Genomic DNA, 22,074 nt, shown 5'->3' on the forward strand with positions numbered 1-22,074 from the left:
TGCCATAATTGCATTTTTTTTTCTCTTTTTCTTTAATGATCTTTTTGTACCGCAGGATAAATGCTTCAGTAAGTCTTTAAACCTTTTAAAATCAATAATGATGAAATAATAATAATGATTCAATAATGGGATGACGGTAGAAGGCCATTGTCTTTTTTTTCTTGCTGAGTTTTGGTCAATGTTCATGCAATCAAATAATATACGGTAATGACATGCCCCACTTTTCTTTTCTTTTGTTACACCAGATTGATTGATCACACATTTTATTCTATTGGATTACAAGATCATGATCGTTTAAAATAGAATACATTCTTCATACACAATAATAATAATAATCACAGACACAATTGATATATGGGAACTAAAATGAATGAATCTTTATTTTTATAATGTTGTGAAAATAGACATGTTTGTATAATAATAATAATAACAATAATAAAAATGGAGTGTAATAACAGTAATAAAACTAACTAAAAATGTTTGATCTGATCGTCTAATTGGCCTTTCGTATTCTAATTATATATATATATATATATAAAAAAGAAAGGAAGAAAGGAGGCTGTTAATCATCAACGCATTTTACCAGTCTATTACTTTTTCTTTTTTTTTTCTACTTACGTCACAGAGATTCCCTTTTGGTTTCGTTTTTTTTTCTTTCTTTCTTTACATCATACCACCCATACCGCCCATACCACCCATACCACCCATTGGCATAGCAGGAGCAGGAGGAGCAGGACCATCACAAATCATACATTCAGCAGTAGTAAGCAAGCTTGCAACACCGGCAGCATCCACAAGAGCAGTACGAACAACCTTGGTAGGATCAATAATACCACGTTCAATCATATCAGCATATTCATTAGTAGAAGCATCGTAACCCCAGTTAGGTTTGTCATGGAATTCATCCATCAACTTGCCAGCCACGACAGAACCTTCACCACCAGCATTGTCAACAATGGTACGGCAAGGACGTTGAATAGCTTGACGGATGATGTTGATACCAAGTTGTTGATCAAAGTTGGCACCCTTCAAAGAATCAAGAGACTTGGCAGCCTTGATCAAACTGCTACCACCACCAGGCAAGACACCTTCGGAAGCAGCGGCACGAGTAGCACACAAAGCATCATCGAAACGATCCTTCTTTTCACCAACTTCGACTTCAGAGACACCACCAACCTTGATCACAGCAACACCACCAGACAACTTGGCCAATCGTTCTTGTAACTTTTCTTTTTCATATTCAGAAGTACCAACATCAGCCATAGCACCACGGATTTGTTCACAACGTTGAGTAATAGCATCCTTAGAACCAGCACCATTCAAAATAATAGTATCTTCTTTGGTGATAGTAACGGAACCAGTGGTACCGAACAAATCAGGAGTGGCCTTTTCCAATTTAACATCCAATTCATCATTGAAGACGACACTGTTAGTCAAGATACCGATATCACCCAAGATAGATTTGCGATTATCACCAAAACCAGGAGCCTTGACACAGGCAACTTGCAATTGACCACGGAGCTTATTCAAGATACAAGCAGCAAGAGCTTCTCCATCAACATCTTCAGCAATGACCAAGAGAGGACGACGTTGAGTAGCAGCAGCTTCCATAGCAGGTAAGACATCAGACAAGAGAGAGATCTTCTTTTCAGACAACAAGATCAAAGGTTTTTCGAATTCGACCTTTTGAGTCTTGGTATCAGTGATAAAGTAAGGAGAAGTAAAACCACGATCAAATCTCATACCTTCAGTGACTTCCAATTCATCTTCAATAGTCTTGCCAGCCTTGATAGTAATGACACCTTCCTTTCCAACGCGTTCCATAGCTTGAGCGAGCATAGCACCAACATGCTTATCACCATTAGCAGAGATAGTGGCTACCTATTTTTTTTTTTAAAAAAAAAAAAAGATTCATATTTAGTAAAATAAAATCAAAAAAAAAAACTGATTCCTCTCTTTTTTCTCTTCTTTTTTTTTTTTAATGAACTTACTTGAGCAATTTCAGCAGAAGTGGTGATAACCTTGGTATTTGCCTTCAAATAATCAACAACAGCATCAACAGCCATGGTAACACCACGACGGAGATCCATAGGATTACAACCAGCAGCTACATTCTTGACACCTTCAGTGAAAATAGCGCGAGCCAAAACAGTAGCAGTAGTAGTACCATCACCAGCAACTTCATTTGTCTTGTTGGCGACATCTTGAACGAGTCTATTATATTCAAATAGATTAGTTTTCTTTTTTTTTTGAATAATAATAATAATATAATGATTTTACGTTACCTAGCACCCAAGTTTTCAAACTTATCTTCCAAAGTAATAGACTTGGCAACAGTAACACCATCCTTTGTAATCTTAGGAGAACCATAAGGTTGGTCAATCAAAACATTACGACCTTTAGGACCCAAAGTGACAGCAACAGACTTGGCAAGAATGTCAACACCACGAAGTAAAGCAGCGCGACCTTCAACACCAAACTTGATTTCTTTGTGAGTAGAATAAAGACGGTTCAAAACACCAGTGGTGCTACGAGACTTTTGAAGAGTATTGGAAATCAATCGGTTCATGGTGTAAGAAAAGAAAAGAAAAAAAAATGTGGAGAAGAAAGAGTAAAAAAATGGGAAATTATTAACAGGGGGCGACATTTAATAGTTGTAGGAAAAACAAAAAAAAAAAACTGACTTTGAATCGCCGCACAGTGGTGGAAACGCCTGGAAGAAATTGAACCCAAAAGTGGCTTGAAGTTTACTTTTTTATCTTTCGGTTCACATTAGAATATCGAAGTCGTGGTATATTATTATTATTATTCTTCTTCTTTAACTTAATCTATATAATTTAAAAAACAAAACAATAAGATGATTGATCATTCATCATTTTTTTATACTAGTTAGTTATTTTTTTTTTTTTTTTTTAAGCGTGCGAAAAAAAACAGTTGGAATAAAAAGGATTGGCTAAGGCCCTGCTGTTGCTTTAATTCATTCTGATTGGCACAAGGAAACTTTCGACCGGCGTGTGAAATAAGAAAGCATCCTGTCATTCCCGGGTGATGAGAAAAAAAAATTGTATTATTATACAATCTATATATATATGTAGATGATGATGATGATTTATTGATTGATGAACAAAGAAAAAATAATAATAAGAAATATATTATATTAAATGAAAAAAAAACGTTTATATAAACGTTTATATTGGTTTCTTTTTTGTTTTTTTTTATCTAGTTTCAAAATTACTATTACATACATACATTACGTTCACTGTGAAACATATTTCCAACTCCGGTTACGAACGATCAATTTTTGGTTTGGCAGATTTTTCAACTCTTTCTCTTTTTTCATTTATTATTATCTTTTTTTTTCCGTCGTTCTCTTTTTCTTTCAGTTGAATAATATAAAGAAAAACATCATGACGTCTCCTCAACGAAAGAATTCCATTTTTAACATGATGTCCTTGTATGTTTATTATTGTTATTATTATTCATTTATCATTATTTATTTATCTTTTTTTTTTTTTTTATCTAGTTCTCCAACCCTCAATATGCTTGCTTCATCACCTTCTTCTTTCGCCACTCCGTCACCATTCGCTTTACGTCATCGAGATAGTTATGTTCACCAAAGAGAATTAGAATCTCAATTTTGTCGAGATTTAGTTTGTTGTAACCAACCTATTGCTGATCTACATGAACTTTTACAACATTATGAAGAACAACATGTTGAAATTCATCCTGATACTGCTAGTCCTAAACGTACAGAAGAAGAAGAAGATGATGATGATGAAGAAATGGAAGAAGATGAAGACGATACACATGGCAATTTACCTATATTATTATCTAGTCAAGATATGTCAGCTTTGGAACATGAAGGTATGACTAACGGTAGTACTCTTGGTTTAGAAAATATGGATTTTAGTCATTTTGGTGCAGGTTTGATGCATCCAGGTAATACTTATTAATATATATATATATTCTATACAATATGATCATTTTTAAACTTTTTTTTTTATTTTGTTTTAATTAGATGCGGATAAACCTTATCGTTGTGATGTACCTGGTTGTGATAAAGCATATAAGAATCCCAATGGATTGAAATATCATCGGATGCATGGACATTGTGAATCAACAGACTCTGATAATGAAGCAGATGCCCTTCAAAAACCATATCAATGTACAGTGATGGGTTGTAGGAAACGATACAAGAATATGAATGGATTGAAATACCATATTGAACATTCTCATATCAAGAAAATGCAAGCTGCTTTACCACCTTGGATGGCTACTCCTTGGCAGCTTCAACAACATCCACAACAACAATCACAACATTTACATCCACATATACAACATCCACATCATCCACATCATCCGCAACAACAACAACAACAATCAGTAGCACATCAATCTACATTGAATCCTCAAGCCTTTTTGTAAATAGTATCCATTGTATAGTTTAGTCTCCTCCCTCCTCTGTCTTTCTTTTTTTTCCTTTTTAACCATCATCATTTATATTTATTATTATTATTATTATTATTATTCTATATACTTTTTTTTTTAGTTTATTAATTATTATCATTATTCATTCTCATCATTTGTCGCATTATCCATTGTCTTCATTACCATTACTATTTTGAATTATGAAATAAAGAAAACCACTAAATTTTACTTTTATAGCAATGAAGAGTGAAGTGTATTCTAATAATAATTTATATATAAAATAAAGTTTGCTGCATGATTATATTTTCTACTCTCTGCTTTATTATGTCATTGGTATGAAAGGATGTATTTTCTTTACTTTGTCCCAGAAAATATTTTTATATTATAATTTTTTTTTTTTTTTTTTTTTTTTTTTTTTTTTTTGCTTGGCACTGTTTGAGTGCAAATATCCGCCTTTCATTCAATTTTTTTTTATCTCCCGAATTCCTTTTTTCCTTTTCTTCTTGTTCTTCTTTCTTCTCTTTTTCTATTTCATATTCACTTTTTATTGTTTATTCACTCACTTATTCCTCATTTCTTCTCTTTCATTCAATCTGTCTTACCTCTGTATTCATACTTACTCATAGATACACTCACACTTACTCTCTTTCTTTCTTTCTTTCTTTCTTTCTTTCTTTTTTTTCTATCTATCTCATTATATTAACCCTTTACACTTCATCCCTGAACCATCATGGAAGAAGTTCAATCTTCTCTCACACTTGCCAATCAGATGGAAGAAAAAGGTCAAGTAAAGGTAATGTGAAGAATATATTCTCTTATTTCAATATTTTAACTGTTAAATATGTCCTCTTTATATATATATATATATATATATATATATATAGGATGCATACTTCGCCTATCTTTCTTTGGCTCAAGATTCTTTAACCTTTCTTAAAGATATCAAGTTTATTCAATCTTGTAAGTACTAAACAATAATACTCTTTTTTTCTATTTATTTATTTTATTTTATCAATATTTTGGATTAATATAACTTATCATATCTTTTTTTTTTTTGTTCTTCTTTGCAATAGCCATTATATCCCAACCAAAACAATACAGTTCCTTGATCACTGCTATGAGAACTTGTTTATCACATATGGAACATATAATCGAAACACATACACCAGGAACACCAGCAAGATTACAACCTCAACATACTGGCGATTCTCAAAAATTCCCAAAACCACCTTTACCTCCCAAACCCTCTCGAATTCATAAACCAGTGTTGCCACCCAAACCTGTTCGTGGGGTAGTATCAAGGCCCTCTTCTCCGACCAATGACGATTATTTGCAGGGTAAATATATCTATATATATATATATATATATATATTTTGTAGAACAATGAACCCTTCTTGATTATGTAGCCACAATTACTAAATCACATGTCGTCTTATTTTTTTTTTTCCTAGACAAATCTTCTGAACAATCACATCAATCCAATTTGCAACAACCTGGGGATTCTGCACCAATCCTTAGACAAAGACCTCCTACTCCCAATACGGCAAGACCTTATAGTGTTCCTTCTCCTGATAATCGGTCTTTACAAAAGCATCGCCCTTTTACCGAATTACGACAATCTCAAGACGATGACATTACTATTGTATCTGAAGGTGAAGTAGATCCAACACATTTAGTACCAGCTCAAACCAATGTAGATGGTCTTAATTCTTCCATATCTGGCCAAACTTCTTCCGATCATGTTCCTTTGATCCCAGCACCTCCTCTATTGATTACACATCGTATCTTACAAACAAAATTGGATGATTTGGAATTATCATTGAAGGAAACAAAAGCTCGAAAACAACAACTATTAGGAGAACATCATACGCTTGATCCAATGACAGAAGATGACATTAATCACCGAATCTTACAATATTCTCGTCAAGTCGCTGATACCAAACAAACTTTGAATCGTGTTCGAACTATTTATATGAGTGCTGCTACTATTCCAACCATCATCCATTTCAAGGCCCACATCACTGCTTATCAAGTCACTCAAATAGAAGCTGCCATCTTCAATGCTATTCCACCTTCAGCTCTGTTGTCCCATTCTGCAAAACACCCTCATCCTAGGATTGTTGCCTCAACTGATTTTTTTAATTATATCACTCGCGCCATTGAACATTCCATCTTGTTTCCTCAAGAAGCTTCAGCTCGTGCTCAACTTATACATTACTGGATCAAGGTTGCTTCCCGTTGCTTGGAATTGAACAATTATCAAACTTTGAAGGCTATTGTATCAGCATTAGGTACTCCACCAGTGGAACGACTTCGACGAACCTGGGCGTATATACCAAAGAAAAGTGTGACCAAACTGGATACTCTTAGTGAACTCATGTCAGAATCCGACAATTATGGACGATACCGTGAACATATGGGTATGGTCAATACCACTGTAGTCAATGGCAAATCTGTTGCTCAAATTCGTGCTGAGCATTTCACCAAACCAACCGTACCATTTTTAGGAACCTTTATTCATGATATCACATATTTATTGGCAGCCTTCAAATCTTCATCTACCACAACAGCTCCTCAAGATGAACCAAGAATTCATGAAGTACTAGAAACCATGCGACGATTCCAACAAGGTCCAAGATACCCTACTGCTTTACCAGGAACTTACAACAAAGCTCATCAAAAGCACCATTTCCGACCTGCTATTTCCAATGCATTACATCGTGGCGCTTCGGGAATTGGAAGGATCAGTAGTAATGGTTTATTTGGTTTCGGTAGTAACAGCAACAGCAACAGTAATGGAAGTGGAAGGGATAGTAGTGGAACGAATAACAGCATTCTCAATGGATTTGGTGCGGATGATGATGATAAGGAAAGTGATGAATCTGAAGATGGCAATATGGAAGAGCAACAAGAAATGGTGACTCAGTATGTCCTGATGCGACCTTGGGTAAATCAAGATACAGTGGATCAACTCAGCCTTCTACGTGAACCCCCTCGACAAAAAACCAATACCATGTCCAGTGGTCATCGAAGTAGTGGCGGTGGTCAAACCAGTTCAGTGCTTAGCAACTCAAGTTCTTCAATGATGCGGAACAGTAATGGTAACATTTCACTCAATACCAATAGTAGTGGTGGTAGTGGTGGACGTGAACATAGTGGTGATCTCAGTGGTAGTCGACCTATTAGTGTGGATGATGAACAACAGTATCGTGCATCAGAAGAATACACAAGATACAGTTCGGGTAGCAACAACAATAGCACTTTTTGGCCTTTCCGACGAAGTATGGATCAAACTCGACCAGCAACACCTCACGAACCAACAGGATCATATCAACCTTCACCAACACCGTCATCATCTCTTCTTTCAACATCAACATCAGCATCAAATATCATTCAGGCCCCGGCTCCCGTTGTACCTCCACGACCTCCCAATATGACAAGATCAGTATCATCTCAACAAACTTCAACTCCCAACAATGATGAATTCAAGGCAGTACTTGCTCAGCGTTTAGCCAAGGTGGCCACAGATACAAATTAGATTGATTTACTTGATTTAGTTAGTCCTTTCCCTCCTTTTTTTTTTTTTTTTTATGACCCTTTTGTATTTTTATATCCATTGAACCCCAGTCTCAGAAGAAAGAAAAAAGAAATAACCAAATGAAAAAAAAAATCTATCCATTCTGTATATCTTCATTTCTCCCTTTTCTTTTTCTCTCTCTTTTTTTTTTTTTTTTTTGCCCAATAAAGTCACTTGATCTTTTTTTACTTCTTTTTTATATTATAAATATTCTGTGGTTTCCAGTATCATCATCATCATACTAGCTTTCAGCAATCATAATCAACGAGAAAAAAAAAAAAAAAACAACTATAGCAGGACTGTGAGGAAAAACAAACTTTTATTACTAGTACTCCTTTTTGATAAATATAGACGAAGAGCTTTTTTTTTTTTTTTTTGTGAGTGTTGTTGACGCTTTTTTTAAATTTAATTATTGATGTGACCATTTTCATCATCTTCCTTGTCAGTATAAGGACGAGATTACTATGTGCTTCAATTGTCATGATCGTGATCATCATCATCATCGTCATCTCCACGACGGAAGAAGGATCGCTTCACTTTGCCATCATGGCCGTCATCATCATCATCTCCACGACGGAAGAAGGATCGCTTCACTTTGTCATCATGTCCATCATCATCATCATCTCCACGACGGAAGAAGGATCGCTTGACTTTGTCATCATGACCGTGATCATCATCATCATCATCATCATCATCATCTCCACGACGGAAGAAGGATCGCTTGACTTTGTCATCATGACCGTGATCATCATCATCATCATCATCATCATCATCTCCACGACGGAAGAAGGATCGCTTGACTTTGTCATCATGACCGTGATCATCATCATCATCATCATCATCATCATCTCCACGACGGAAGAAGGATCGCTTGACTTTGTCATCATGACCGTGATCATCATCATCATCATCATCATCATCATCATCTCCACGACGGAAGAAGGAGCGCTTCACTTTGTCATCATGTCCGTCATCATCATCATCTCCACGACGGAAGAAGGAGCGCTTGACTTTGTCATCATGACCGTGATCATCATCACCATCATCATCATCATCTCCACGACGGAAGAAGGATCGCTTGACTTTGTCATCATGACCATGATCATCATCATCATCATCATCATCATCTCCACGACGGAAGAAGGATCGCTTGACTTTGTCATCATGACCGTGATCATCATCACCATCATCATCATCATCTCCACGACGGAAGAAGGAGCGCTTGACTTTGTCATCATGACCGTGATCATCATCACCATCATCATCATCATCTCCACGACGGAAGAAGGATCGCTTGACTTTGTCATCATGTCCGTCATCATCATCATCATGATCGTGATCATCATCATCATCATCTCCACGACGGAAGAAGGATCGCTTCACTTTGTCATCATGTCCGTCATCATCATCATCTCCACGACGGAAGAGGGATCGCTTGACTTTGTCATCATGACCGTGATCATCATCATCACCATCATCATCATCTCCACGACGGAAGAAGGATCGCTTGACTTTGTCATCATGACCGTGATCATCATCACCATCATCATCATCTCCACGACGGAAGAAGGATCGCTTGACTTTGTCATCATGACCGTGATCATCATCACCATCATCATCATCTCCACGACGGAAGAAGGATCGCTTGACTTTGTCATCATGACCGTGATCATCATCATCATCATCATCTCCACGACGGAAGAAGGATCGCTTCACTTTGTCATCATGACCGTGATCATCATCATCATGATCGTGATCATCATCATCATCATCTCCACGACGGAAGAAGGATCGCTTCACTTTGTCATCATGACCGTCATCATCATCATCTCCACGACGGAAGAAGGATCGCTTGACTTTGTCATCATGATCATCATCATCATCATCTCCACGACGGAAGAGGGATCGCTTGACTCTGTCATCATGACCGTCATCATCATCATCATCATCTCCACGACGGAACAAGTGAGGGAAGGAGCTTCGACTCACACGCTTATTAGTCCAGTTACTAACGTCTTGTTTACTTTGATGATTTTTCAAATTTGCTTCGGCTTGTACTGCTACAACAGCTGCAGCTACAATACCAAGTAAAACAGTGTTCAACTTCATTATAAAATATATGGATAGTACATAGAAAATAATATAAAAAAAGAGAAAAGAAAAAAAAAGAAAATGGAAGATGTTTGCTTACTTTTATATCTAAATGACGGATCACTTTCCGCTCTCCTACATAAAAAAAAAAAAAAAGTAAAACATCATCACACTTGCCAAATTGAAAACTACACGTTCTATACTTTGAACATCGATATGCTAAGATGCATATTTTTTTTTTTTTTGGAAATGAAACAGACAAATCTCGAATCTATTGTTCATTGAAATACCGATATACTGGGGTCATCACCATAGTAATTGGAAATCAGTTAGAGTCGATTGGTGTTTCTGGTAGATAACTTGATGGTGTGATAATATAATTAGAAATCAGTTGATGAAAATGGGCAATCGATTGTGTTTTCTGGAATCATCACCATAATTGGAAAAAGAGTTGGAGCTAGTCAATCATTTTATATTTAACATCATTAAGTACATTTATAATCGATGATCAAACCCATCATCATATATATCATCAATCATTGATCATATTTATTATATATATATATATATATATATATATCCATTCGTTCATTATTCTATTCTCTCAGTCATCGTATTCTCTCCAGTCATCGTATTCTCTCCAGTCATCGTATTCTCTCCAGTCATCGTATTCTTTTACCATCCTATCATATTATCCTTCTTATTATCATCTTATCCTATCATCTTATTCTATCATCATCCATATCATTCTATATTAATCCATCAATCACTTAAAATAGACTGCTAACATGTAAATAGAATAATAATAGAACTAAATAATATTCTTTATTTTTGCTATTTAGAAATAATATGTGATGAAATTATTTTATATGCGAAACAAGGTGGAAAGGGAGGGAGAATGAATTTTTTTTTGATTTTGTCATTTCGTGACTTTCAAGTGGCGGGCTCTTTTATGTGCCAAATGGTAATTTCTTTCTTTTTTTCCTTCAAATTATCTAGGGTAGCTAACAAAAAAAAAAAAAAAATTGAGCGGCCCTTGTTTTTTTCTGGGTGGTCTTTTTTTTTTTTTTTGTTTTCATTGTAAGCCTTTTTTTTTTCCCTCTTCTCTTTTCTTTTTGAACCTTTTTTTTTTTTTTAATACTCTCTCCCCACTCTTTTTTTTTTCTTCACTACCTTCTTTTTCATTTAAAGGAAAAAAAAAAAGAAAACCATGGCATCCAAACTTCTTTCCAATACCCTCCCTCGTGCTGCCTTTAGCAACAAGGTAATTGAATTAGAAACTATTTTGACTCCATCAACCTTTTTAACGCGAATCAATCATACACCAACAAATAAAATACTAATTACTTTTCTTTTTTTTTTTTTTAAAAAAAAAAAAACAAAATGTCATCATAGTTTGTTCGTCCTTTAGCCACTGCTGCTTCTCAAACTACTCGTACCACTGTTCTTCCTAACGGTTTTACTGTTGCCACTGAAGAACATGGTTCCACTGGTACTGCCACTGTTGGTGTATGGATCAATGCTGGTTCTCGAGCTGAAACTGCTTCTACCAATGGTGCTGCTAACTTCATTCAAGCTGCTGCTCTCAAGGTATATATTATATTAAGAGAAGGTATTTTTTTTTTTATATTTGACTGACCATTGATATTCTTTATCCTTAGAACAATGCTTCTACTTTTGAAAAATTGGGCGGTGGATTGAATGCTAATACTTCTCGTGAACAAACCTACTATGCCAGTCAAGCCAATGCTGGTAATCTCGATGCTACTGTTGCTGGTTTGTCTGAACTTGTTTCTGGAGATATCGCCAACATCGACAGTGTTCGAGGTTCTGTTTTGAAGCAACAAGTGGAAAATGATAACAACTTGGAACAAGTGACTTTTGATCATTTGCACGCCATGGCTTATCAAGGTGAATCTTTGGGTCGTCCTGTTGTAGGTGTCAAGGAAACTGTTGAAGCTTTGACCAAGGAAGATTTGTCTGCTTTCAAGAAGGAAAACTATGCTGCTGATCGTATGGTACTTGTGGGTGCTGGTAACGTTGATCATGATGCTTTGGTGCGTTTGGCAGAAAAGACTTTTGGTCAATTGACCAACACCGGTGTTACTTCCTCTTCTTCCAAGCCTGCTTTCACTGGTTCTGAAATCCGTTTACGTGATGATGTTCTTCCTCAAGCTCATATTGCTTTGGCTGTTGAAGGTGCCTCTTATTTGTCTGCTGATTACTTTTCTTTGGCTGTGATGTCTACATTGATTGGTTCTTGGGATCAAAACTTGGGTGCTGCCGCCAACTTGTCTTCTCGTTTGTCCACCATCGTTCATGACAATCATTTGGCTAACTCTTTCACTTCTTTCAATAAGGGTTACAAGGATACTGGTTTATGGGGTCTCTACTTTACCAGTGACAACAAATTGCAATTGGATGACTTTGTGCATTTCGCTCAAAAGGAATGGATCCGTCTCTCCACCACCGTCACTGAATCCGAAGTCGAACGTGCCAAGCAACAACTCCAAGCTTCTCTCTTACTTCAATTGGATTCCAACCAAGCTATTGCCCAAGATATTGGTTCTCAAGTCTTGACCACTGGTAAGCGTTTGTCTGCTGATGAAATCAAGCAAGCCGTTCAAAAGGTCTCCTTGGCTGATGTTCGTAATGCTGGTAACAAGTATCTCTGGGATCAAGAAGTTGTTGTTACCGGTGTTGGTCCTGTAGAATGCTTGACTGATTACAACCGTGTTCGTGGTTTCATGTCTTACAACAGATTCTAAATCGTTTCTCTTTTTAGTAGTAGTAGTAGCAGTAGATAGTTAGTCTTTTATTTTTATTTTTGTCTCTTATATACATATATTCTTTTTTTTCCCACCACCCTCTTATCTTCTTATTAGTCGCTTCATTCCATTCTTCCCATATACAACTTATTATTTATCATCAGTAGTAGAAAAGAAAAAAGAAGACGAAATAAACTGTTGAATTCGAATAGAAGGTATACATATAGATGTGATTATGGATTCCTTTTTATATTTAGATGGATTGAAACTAATACTTCATGCTTTCCTTGATAAAAAAAAAAAAAAAGGGAGATGGATGATGACCATGAGACACAATAGTATAATAAGACTTTTTTTTTTTGTATGAGTCTTTATTTAAATTAATCAGATGGTTAAAAAAAGGAAACTAGAATAGTGGTAAATGAGGATAATAATATAAATAAAAATAAAATCATGATATATAAGGGGAAAAAAATGGATGAAAGAAATAGAGAAATGGAGGAGAAATGTCTAACTGATCAAAAGATTAATTTTTTTTAATAAACACTTCCAAAGTAAGGTTGGAGAGCAGGATGTGATTTGACATATTGATAGATGATGGGTCTTGAGAATTGGAAAGGTTGGCCTAAGATAAACAAAACAAAAAAAAAATTATTATTATTAATATTATCCAACTTATCAGGTCATCCATATTTACCATTGTACACTCCCCAGTAAGAAAAACCTTCCATAAAGTAGGTAAAGAAAGCTACACCAAAAGTCAAGACCCAGATATGTTGTAATACACGAATGGCCATTGAGTTGTAGATAGAAGAAGGCAAAGTGTTCTTGGCAATGGTACGTACCACACGTTCAAAAATAACACCAATACCATGAATAGTAAAGAAGAATGTTTGTTGACCAACAAAGACATCCCGATAGACAGGCCAGCCAACATTACAGAGAATCATATATTCATGCATCAATCCAGAAATTATAAACACAGAGATGGATGCCATCAAAATAGAAACACCCACATAATTTTTGGTTCGTTTAGCCAATATACGTTGAGTCAATAAACGGGTAGGACGGAATGGAAAGGCTAACCAGGAGCTTTTAAATAATTGATGCCATCGGTAAGACCAAACTTCATCCAAAGAAGGTGATAGAATAGGATGATCCATTAAGATACGATATTGTTCTATTAAATAAAAAAAAATGATTGAGTTCATTCATTTCCTATTTATTCCTTTTTGATCATAATAGATTTTATCATCTTACCTGAAGAATAGGATCCATTTTCAACAACAATACAATAGAATAAATGTAGACCATAACCACCCGCGTTGAATCCAGCAGTGATGAATAAACCAGCCAAGAGGAAGAAGATGAAGAAGAATACAGGTCGATCTTGTTGTAAAGCGATGATATCGTACATAGAATAAGTAGCAAACCAAGCTCCCAGTATATCCACGCATACAAGACAAAACATCAATCGTACAAGAATATGATAGAATTTCTATTGTAGTAATATAGAGTAAGCATAAATCATTATATATACATATATATAATATTTTACCTTATCCTTTTTGTAAACTTTGATTTCACCTTTCTTAATATCTTTTGTAGTTTCTTTAGCAGGTTTAGGAAAAGTACGAAGGCAAGACCAAAAATCAACCCAAAGACTATAAATCGTGGTATAAACAGGTCGATTTTGTAACCAAGGACCAACATACAATAATTCCAGGAACCGGAGATTGACTGTAAAATTAAAAGGACTACCGACAAGGTCAAGCACTAATAAAAGAAACGTGTTAATAATAGGATTCATTTTTTTTTTTAAAAAAAAAAAAAAAAAAAAAAGACTTACTAGGATGACTTGTAAATAACATGGGATATAAGAGGTTTGCGATTAAAAGAGGAATGGCAAGAATCTGTTTGACAACACCAGGTAATGAAGGCATAACAACCAGTAATGCCAAAGCACCAGCAGGCATGGCAAAAGTGATAGCATAAGTTGGTATATCTAACGTAATTCGTTCACCATTCTTTAGTAATTGTAAATAGTCCATAATGTAATGATGTTAAAAAAGAAAGAGGTACAAAAAAAAAAAAAAGTAAAACCCCATTTATAGTTCTGTATACGGCCTTTCAAATTAGAAAAGAAAAAAAAAGTGGTACATTTTTCATATGAAGATATAGGGTATCCGTGCGTTTTGAACGTGGTGCTTTTACTTTATTTTGACTTTTTACAACATTCCTTTTCGATTAGATTTCTTCCATTTTGTTATAGAATCATCTTTTATACTAACAAAATGATATCGTTTCTTTTTATTCAACACATGTTCTGATCATGAAATTTTATTTCTAAAGGCATGTGATTCCAATATCTTTGTTCAAAAGTTGATGAATTTGACATCTGTATATTTATTTGTTGGATTTTTAACAATGAAAAGAGATCATCATAATTTATTATCTGTTTTAAGTCAAAACATATTTACGCAATCTATATTTTTCTTTTTTCAAAACGAATATTCGTTTTTTTTTTTTTTTTTTTTGTGGAACTCAAGGGATCAAAAATCTTGATAATGACAAATATCCGGTTTGTATCTCAGCGATTTTCCATCCATTGATTCTATTTTCCATTGTTGACATCACTCCCTTTAAAAAAAAAAGGTCATTAATGTATATATTCATCATCATAAAACTATACTTAAATGAATAAACACAAACTATCATATATATATAATCATGCCTTGTGATTATCTATTTTTTTTTTTAATATCATGCGAATTTCTTTTTATTTCGCGTATGATATTAATCATCCCTCTCCGCTTCAAATCATCAAGAAAATCAGGAACTATTGTATATGATGTTATAATCTCATGACTATTTAGCAAAAAGGTATTGAAAATAATTTGGGGAATAGGGAAAACAATGTTATAATACAAAAATATCTTTGCGGCAATTGAACTTACCTTAAATTTTTTTAAATTGGTCAATTGATTGATCGATCATCTCTTCTTTCCTTTTTCTTTATTATTTTTTTTTTTTTTTTTTTTTTTTTTTGTATCATGACAGAGTCAACAAGGTCTTCTATTGCTTCTATTCCTCCTCCAAGGCCAGCAAAGAGCAATCTTAGAACCCTGACCACTGACAAATTGGTTCAAGCTACGAACAGTATCCGGAAACAGGGACGCTTCATGGAACACTTTGATCAATTACCACCTCAAGAACTTTTGGATATTATGAACGAGAGTACCGAAAACAAAATAGGAAAACATAGACAACGTACTGTTAGTGCTCCTACTTCTGAAAACACGTTCTTACTATCTAGGTCAACGACCCCTCCTGCAGTTCCTAGCACGACTATGGCTCCTATTGAAGGCGACGTTTATTTCCCACCACTTCAACGTCCTTTATCAAGAAAACTAAGTACAGCTTCACGACGATCCTTGACCAACTCTCTCTCTACTCCACCATCTAAAACGTTATCCTCTAACACAACTCGATCTTCAAAACGAAATCTTAGTACAACAAGTATCTACCGCCGGCCTTCTTCCACTTTGGCTATGAGCGTAGCACGTTCTGCTGGTGGCAAGTTATCGACTTTATTTTCATTGAATCGTGCATCGGTTATCATTACTAGGTTAGAACAATGGTTACAACTCATCAAGTGTATCATCCAATGGTTAGAAGAAACTTCCAAGTTACATCTCCAAATCAGTCGTGGATATTCTCAGCGTCACCTTCCTTTATTTCAAATGGAACTGTTACCTGATCAAACGCCTGCTGCCTCAACACTTTACGCTGGTCTGAGACTTTTGACCTCAAATGTTGCTGATAATCATCATCTATTTGCTGCCCAGCTCCAACGTATTCACCTTCCAGCGTTATTGAAATTCAAGCGTGAATGCAAGGAAAAGATCAAGGTACTTCGAAACGATCCTCACTTATTCTTGGATGAACTCTTACGCCGTGCTGAACAAACAAAAAAGTGTATGGATCAACTTAACAAGGCTTGTCAAATGGCAGATCAACAACAACAACGTCATGGGAAATCATCAACAATAGATCCTTGGCTTGCCAACCTTTGTAAAGTGAAGATCAAAAAAAAAAAAAAAAAAAAAAAAAAACCAAAATGAAAATCAATGATTACTTACTTTTTATTGCTATACATTAGATGTTTTACGTCAATTGAAGCGCGAAGTGGATGAAGAAAATCGTTTACGACAATTGATGGTACCTATACAAAAGGAAACAGCTGACTTTGAAGGAAGATTACTTGGTGTGCTCAAACCAGCTGTACAATACTGTTGTGAATTCTTAGCTCCTGGTGTATGGGATGGTTCTGCGGATGATGAAACAGCACCCTTTCAGTTGTTAATGGAACGAATTGTACCTGAAAGTGAATGGCGTCATTTTTACCAACGAGAAGAAAAAGATTTGGTGGACGAACAACAAGTGATCAAGAATTATCTCAACATCTATTATGCCAATAAATTACATGACAAGGTGGTAACTTTGAAGAAAGGGACTATGCAACGATATATTGGTGGTGTCCGCATGAAATTCAGTGAAAGGTTGTATGTGCTTTCTCAAGGTGGTTACCTACATCAATTTCGTATGGATGACAAAGTGATACCTGAACGTTCTATCTACATTCCTGATGCAACTATCTCTTCTCTGGATGACTGTACTTTTGAAATCAGGCGACCTTCAACTCGACGTACCACTGAGAAAATAGATAATGACAGCTCTCTATCATCTGCTGGATCGGATGCTCATCATCATCATAAAAAAGTATACGTGATCAAGGCGAACAACAACGAAGAAATGGTATCCTGGTGTCGCATTCTATCCGATATGGCTACTCGACAGCTACCCCTACGACAACCACCATCTAGAAAACGCCCAACGGCTGCCCGTACACTTCAACAACAAAACAACCCGTCTCAATTGGAAGAAACTTACTCCATGGACTCTTTGGTATCTTCGGTAACAACCCAACATCAGAAAATATCAACCTCTTCCGCTTCTTCTGTTATCTCTTCTTTGTCCAACACGTTACCATTGAACAATACTACATCATTATCATCAGCATCTTTATCATCGTATAATGAAATACATTCATCTACTATCACTATGGACAATGATCCGGTCATTCTTCCGCCACCATCCTCTACAACGGCCAATGACAGTATTTGCGATGAAGAGATAATATCGAACGGCAATGATAACAAGAAAAAGGTGAAAGAAACTGATCATGTAGGCGAAAGTATGACAGCTATGAAAGCAGCAACAAGTGTGCAAACGGATGATCAGGTTGTATTGTCTAATGGATATCATCAGCATGAAGAAGGCTCGACGTCTATGTCAGCATCGATGGATCTTGCAACTAAGACCAAGAACAACAACGGTAGCGGTGATAATGCAGCACATGAAGAACAGCCATCAATGGAACGGAATAGCAATACTATCAACTCGGGTAAACATCAAATAGCGGAGAGCAGCATTCATAGATCGGATCACCAGGATGCAGAACCTAGCAGTATGATGTTGAATAAACAAGTGACGAAGGATACCATCATTATATCGGACAAAATGGACAACACTTATGATGAAGACTCGGATGATGATGATGATGACAGCACTATCAGCAATGGATCGGTTTCCACAGTGACACGACGATACAGTCTTTTACCCACCAGTTCCAACAATCAGCATCTTTTGCATGGTAATGATGATAGCATATCTATTGCTTCGATGTATACGGAATACGATGATGCCTTGTCCCATATATCCTCACGACGACTATCCACCACAAGTACTCAGTATGATGATGCTGCCTCTTCTCTCTACTTCTCTTCCGGTACTCGATCCATTCTTTCATCCTCCTCCTCCTCCTCCTCCTCCTCCTCATCTTCCTCATCTCAACACGACTTGGCCATTCCCGATTTGGAACTATCTCATTAGAAATAGAAATCAATCTAGAATAGTCTTTTTTTTTTTTATTTTTTTTTTTATTTTTTTTTTTTTATTTTTTTTGTTTCACTGGTTGAACTGATTTTATATATAAATAAAAATAAAAATAAAAAAAAAAATAGAAAGGATTTTTTTTTCAATATCTAGTTTGTATTTAATAGTAAAAAAAGATAATAGTTTTTATTATGACAATTAGATGATATGAGTAAAATAAAAAAGGTAGCAAATAAATAAATCAATAGAATAACATACATATGATGAACAAAGATAATATATATAAAAAAAGGATTTCTAATAGATGATATACAAAAAAAAAAAAAAAAAAAAAATTCACCATAAAGTGGGGATATTGATCGGCCATTGTCCAGACGCTCTTGCCTCCCAATAACCACCTTTATATTCCCATTGACTTGGATCTTGTTCATTCTGTTGAAACCAAATTGGTGTTGGCATGATACCTTGAGCTTCAAAATGATTTCTTCGTTCACGTTGGGCTATCTCGACTCTTTCCTTTTCCTTTTCTGCTTGATCCACATGACCTACAAAATTTAAAAAAAAAAAAAAATAGTAAGAGGTAGGAGTTGGTATATCGAAATGACATTTACCTTGTTCAAATAAACGTTGATCGGGTCTGTAACGAGTATCGGTAACAGGCAAAGAATCCTGTTCAATGGCGGTTATTTCATTCAATTCCATACAAAACTGAGTAAATCCATAATAATCCGAAGGAGTATCGATCGTAGGGGGTTGTGCTTGCCAAAGTAATTTATATTGCTGATCACCAAGGTCTTGGGATAATGATTGACTCCATTTACCCACTATTTTTCGTACTGGTTGCATCATTGATTTGTTGTTTTTGTACAAAAGGACTTCCACTTCATTTCTTTCCCACTGTGTACCACCACCAAAGTAATAGTAACCATCACCACCGTCTTGTCGTCTAGCTTCCTTGAAATGTACCACTGCATAGTCACCAGTTTTATGATTTATTACCTTGATTTGTCCCAAATGTTCTAGGTACCTTGTGCCGAAAATCATATTCCGCATATGACTACTTGGTTTGGTATATGTGAAATGATCGCCAGATGTTGGTAAAGTGACATGAATTGTTCCTTCCGAGATGAATTCCATGGACTTGCCTAATCAAGTAAGAATAACAGTGAATTGATATATATATATATATTTCTATCTGATCTTTATACCTACCCCAGAATTTGGTACTGCCTTCTGTAGATTGCCAAAATGTAAAGTTATCTGATTCCGCATGACACTAAGTTTAAAAATAAAGAATATCAGTTAAAATGAGATTCTATTCAACACTCCCTATATATAAAATATATATAAAGATTTTTTTTTTTTTTTTTTGTAATTTCTACAACTTACCGCCATGATATTAGGACGATGAGATACCTTTTCAGATATAAACTTGAAACCTTTGTCGGGTCGTATACATTCATATGTTTCAAATAAGAGAGGATTCCAAAACTTGCGACCAATCCGATATTGACTAGATGCATATCCCGAGATAGCAAACGCAGATACATACATCAATCGATCTAATGGATCATCCATTCTATTGGCCTTATCTAATAATTCCGAATATTCCAATTCTTCGCATAATCGCTGTAATAAATTCAAAGGTTCGTTAAGACTGATAGGCATCGTGATCGTGGACAAATCCTTGCCAATGTTTTTGCGTAAAAGACCCAAGAGGTTGACACTTTTACCAGCCACTGGATGTGGTAAGATCTTGCGTCGTTTGATAACGGATGAGATTGTTGTTGTTGGTCCTGGTAGCGGCGAAGCTGGTGGATGTTGCTGCTGCGACGTTGATGTTGTTATTGTTGGGATTCCTGCTGCTGATGATGTTGTAGAGAAAGATATGTCAACTGGTTTGATTGTAGTGCTTGTTGATATCGAAGAATCAGTAGCCGGTGCTACCAACACAGTTCCTATTAGGTATTTTTTTTTTAAGAAAAAAAAGAAAAAGATACATCACTATTCGTTTTTTTTTTTTTTTGACGTTTTGATCTTTTCTTTTTTTTTTTTTTTTTTGGACTTACCTTCAATAGAGCTACTATCATCCGTATCTTCATTTTCTTGAACCAAGTCTGCATCGTCATCTTCGTCCAGAATCAATTCAAATTCTTCAGCATCATAATACAAATCAGACTGACTAGTTGAATGATAAGAGTAAAAACTACGTGATCGTGGCGTGCCGAATTCGGAAACTTGGTTCTGGTAATCTCTGGATCCATATCGAAATTGTTTTTCCATTTTAATCCAATGATGATGTTGTCTATTGTATTCCACTTCCATTCTGTCACGGATCTCCATAATTCGCTGTACGGATTGAATCCATTGATCTAAAATAGCACTGGTAATCATAGCGTTTTGTTGATGTGGTGATGATGATATATCCGAATTGTTGTTAGTTGTCGTGATCGCATGGCTATCATTGTTACCGGTAGTGATTGAAAGCTGTTGTTGGTGTTGATTAGATCCACGTCGAAAGGTAAATCTACGCTTGCTACTTGTTGCTGTAGGTGATGTCAGTGGACTGCCATAAGTGGATGAAGAAGCTGATGAAGGTATGCTATAATTATTGTCCGTAGAAGAAAGCTGTGGTCCATTTGCTGACGCTTTTCTGCATTGTTTTAATTCTGTTTGTATGGATTCCAAATAATGGGTCATTTGATGGAAATCTTGTTCTAGATGATGCTGTTCAAAGTAAGAGTCACTATCGATTTCAATATCAGAATCTTCATCGTCATCATTATCAACAATATCGATTCCATTTGGTTGGTTTTTTATATGTTGTTGTGTTGGATTCGGTGTGAGTCGATATCGATTATCTGGTAAAAGCCATGCTCCATCAACGAGGATACCTGTATTCTTATCCCGATGAAATATAGCTCTTTGTCGTCTTAATAATTCCACCCACCTGTCGAAATCTTCTTTGGTCAATGCTTTGAGATGGTAAACCGTGGTGCCAGTATCTAGATGAATAGTGCGTTGTTTTGGATAAATAGTAATCATGGTCATAGTGATGTGTATTGATCCTCGTTTGATACCCCCAGGACTGACTGAATAAGATAATGATCCACCAGGTAATAATTCGAACCATCTTTTTGCCCATCCTATTTCATGACAGTAAGAAAAATATTGTGAACAAAAAAAAAAAAAAAAAAAAAAAAAGAATCAATATTTTGAAAAGAGGAGATAATAATATGTTCATCCCTTTT

The 22,074-nt window shown here is 35.6% G+C and overlaps 8 protein-coding genes across 8 annotated transcripts; 5 read left to right on the forward strand and 3 right to left on the reverse strand.

Moving 5' to 3' along the window:
• Positions 1-356: 356 nt before the first annotated feature.
• On the reverse strand, positions 357-2,610 carry BX664DRAFT_302427 (hsp60-like protein). The gene is made up of 3 exons (XM_051542429.1): positions 2,286-2,610; positions 1,992-2,214; positions 357-1,881 (listed from the first exon to the last, which is right to left on the reverse strand). The coding sequence occupies exons 1-3, from the start codon at positions 2,567-2,569 to the stop codon at positions 664-666; spliced, it is 1,725 nt and encodes a 574-aa protein (XP_051397150.1). The 5' UTR covers positions 2,570-2,610; the 3' UTR covers positions 357-663.
• Positions 2,611-3,351: 741 nt separating this feature from the next.
• BX664DRAFT_340808 (uncharacterized protein) lies at positions 3,352-4,528 on the forward strand. The gene is made up of 3 exons (XM_051546887.1): positions 3,352-3,454; positions 3,524-3,939; positions 4,019-4,528. The coding sequence occupies exons 1-3, from the start codon at positions 3,408-3,410 to the stop codon at positions 4,423-4,425; spliced, it is 870 nt and encodes a 289-aa protein (XP_051397151.1). The 5' UTR covers positions 3,352-3,407; the 3' UTR covers positions 4,426-4,528.
• Positions 4,529-4,913: 385 nt separating this feature from the next.
• Positions 4,914-8,154, forward strand: BX664DRAFT_302429 (ras guanine nucleotide exchange factor domain-containing protein). The gene is made up of 4 exons (XM_051542430.1): positions 4,914-5,221; positions 5,313-5,388; positions 5,502-5,765; positions 5,881-8,154. The coding sequence occupies exons 1-4, from the start codon at positions 5,159-5,161 to the stop codon at positions 7,965-7,967; spliced, it is 2,490 nt and encodes an 829-aa protein (XP_051397152.1). The 5' UTR covers positions 4,914-5,158; the 3' UTR covers positions 7,968-8,154.
• Positions 8,155-9,408: 1,254 nt separating this feature from the next.
• BX664DRAFT_340812 (uncharacterized protein) lies at positions 9,409-10,238 on the forward strand. The gene is made up of 2 exons (XM_051546888.1): positions 9,409-9,463; positions 9,873-10,238. The coding sequence occupies exon 2, from the start codon at positions 9,873-9,875 to the stop codon at positions 10,095-10,097; it is 225 nt and encodes a 74-aa protein (XP_051397153.1). The 5' UTR covers positions 9,409-9,463; the 3' UTR covers positions 10,098-10,238.
• Positions 10,239-11,194: 956 nt separating this feature from the next.
• BX664DRAFT_302431 (Metalloenzyme, LuxS/M16 peptidase-like protein) lies at positions 11,195-13,091 on the forward strand. Its single transcript, XM_051542431.1, has 3 exons — positions 11,195-11,361; positions 11,493-11,687; positions 11,759-13,091. The coding sequence occupies exons 1-3, from the start codon at positions 11,308-11,310 to the stop codon at positions 12,863-12,865; spliced, it is 1,356 nt and encodes a 451-aa protein (XP_051397154.1). The 5' UTR covers positions 11,195-11,307; the 3' UTR covers positions 12,866-13,091.
• A 135-nt stretch (positions 13,092-13,226) lies between these two features.
• On the reverse strand, positions 13,227-14,957 carry BX664DRAFT_340815 (uncharacterized protein). Its single transcript, XM_051546889.1, has 5 exons — positions 14,715-14,957; positions 14,424-14,641; positions 14,126-14,363; positions 13,563-14,045; positions 13,227-13,490 (listed from the first exon to the last, which is right to left on the reverse strand). The coding sequence occupies exons 1-5, from the start codon at positions 14,914-14,916 to the stop codon at positions 13,402-13,404; spliced, it is 1,230 nt and encodes a 409-aa protein (XP_051397155.1). The 5' UTR covers positions 14,917-14,957; the 3' UTR covers positions 13,227-13,401.
• A 956-nt stretch (positions 14,958-15,913) lies between these two features.
• BX664DRAFT_361751 (uncharacterized protein) lies at positions 15,914-18,820 on the forward strand (the record flags this gene model as incomplete). Its single annotated transcript, XM_051548260.1, has 2 exons — positions 15,914-16,939; positions 17,028-18,820. Exons 1-2 carry the CDS (start codon positions 15,919-15,921, stop codon positions 18,818-18,820), a joined length of 2,814 nt encoding a protein of 937 aa, XP_051397156.1. The 5' UTR covers positions 15,914-15,918.
• A 339-nt stretch (positions 18,821-19,159) lies between these two features.
• Positions 19,160-21,970, reverse strand: BX664DRAFT_269082 (Oxysterol-binding protein-domain-containing protein; the record flags this gene model as incomplete). The annotated part of the gene is made up of 6 exons (XM_051541035.1): positions 19,160-19,368; positions 19,429-19,968; positions 20,036-20,099; positions 20,213-20,619; positions 20,893-21,369; positions 21,718-21,970. Coding segments are annotated over 6 exons (1,950 nt in total), but the record flags the coding sequence as incomplete, so codon positions are not given.
• Between the last annotated feature and the right edge of the window lie 104 nt (positions 21,971-22,074).

This window comes from Halteromyces radiatus (assembly GCF_025201355.1).
Source record: "Halteromyces radiatus strain CBS 162.75 chromosome Unknown BX664scaffold_8, whole genome shotgun sequence".
In the NCBI taxonomy this organism is placed as follows: domain Eukaryota; kingdom Fungi; phylum Mucoromycota; class Mucoromycetes; order Mucorales; family Cunninghamellaceae; genus Halteromyces; species Halteromyces radiatus.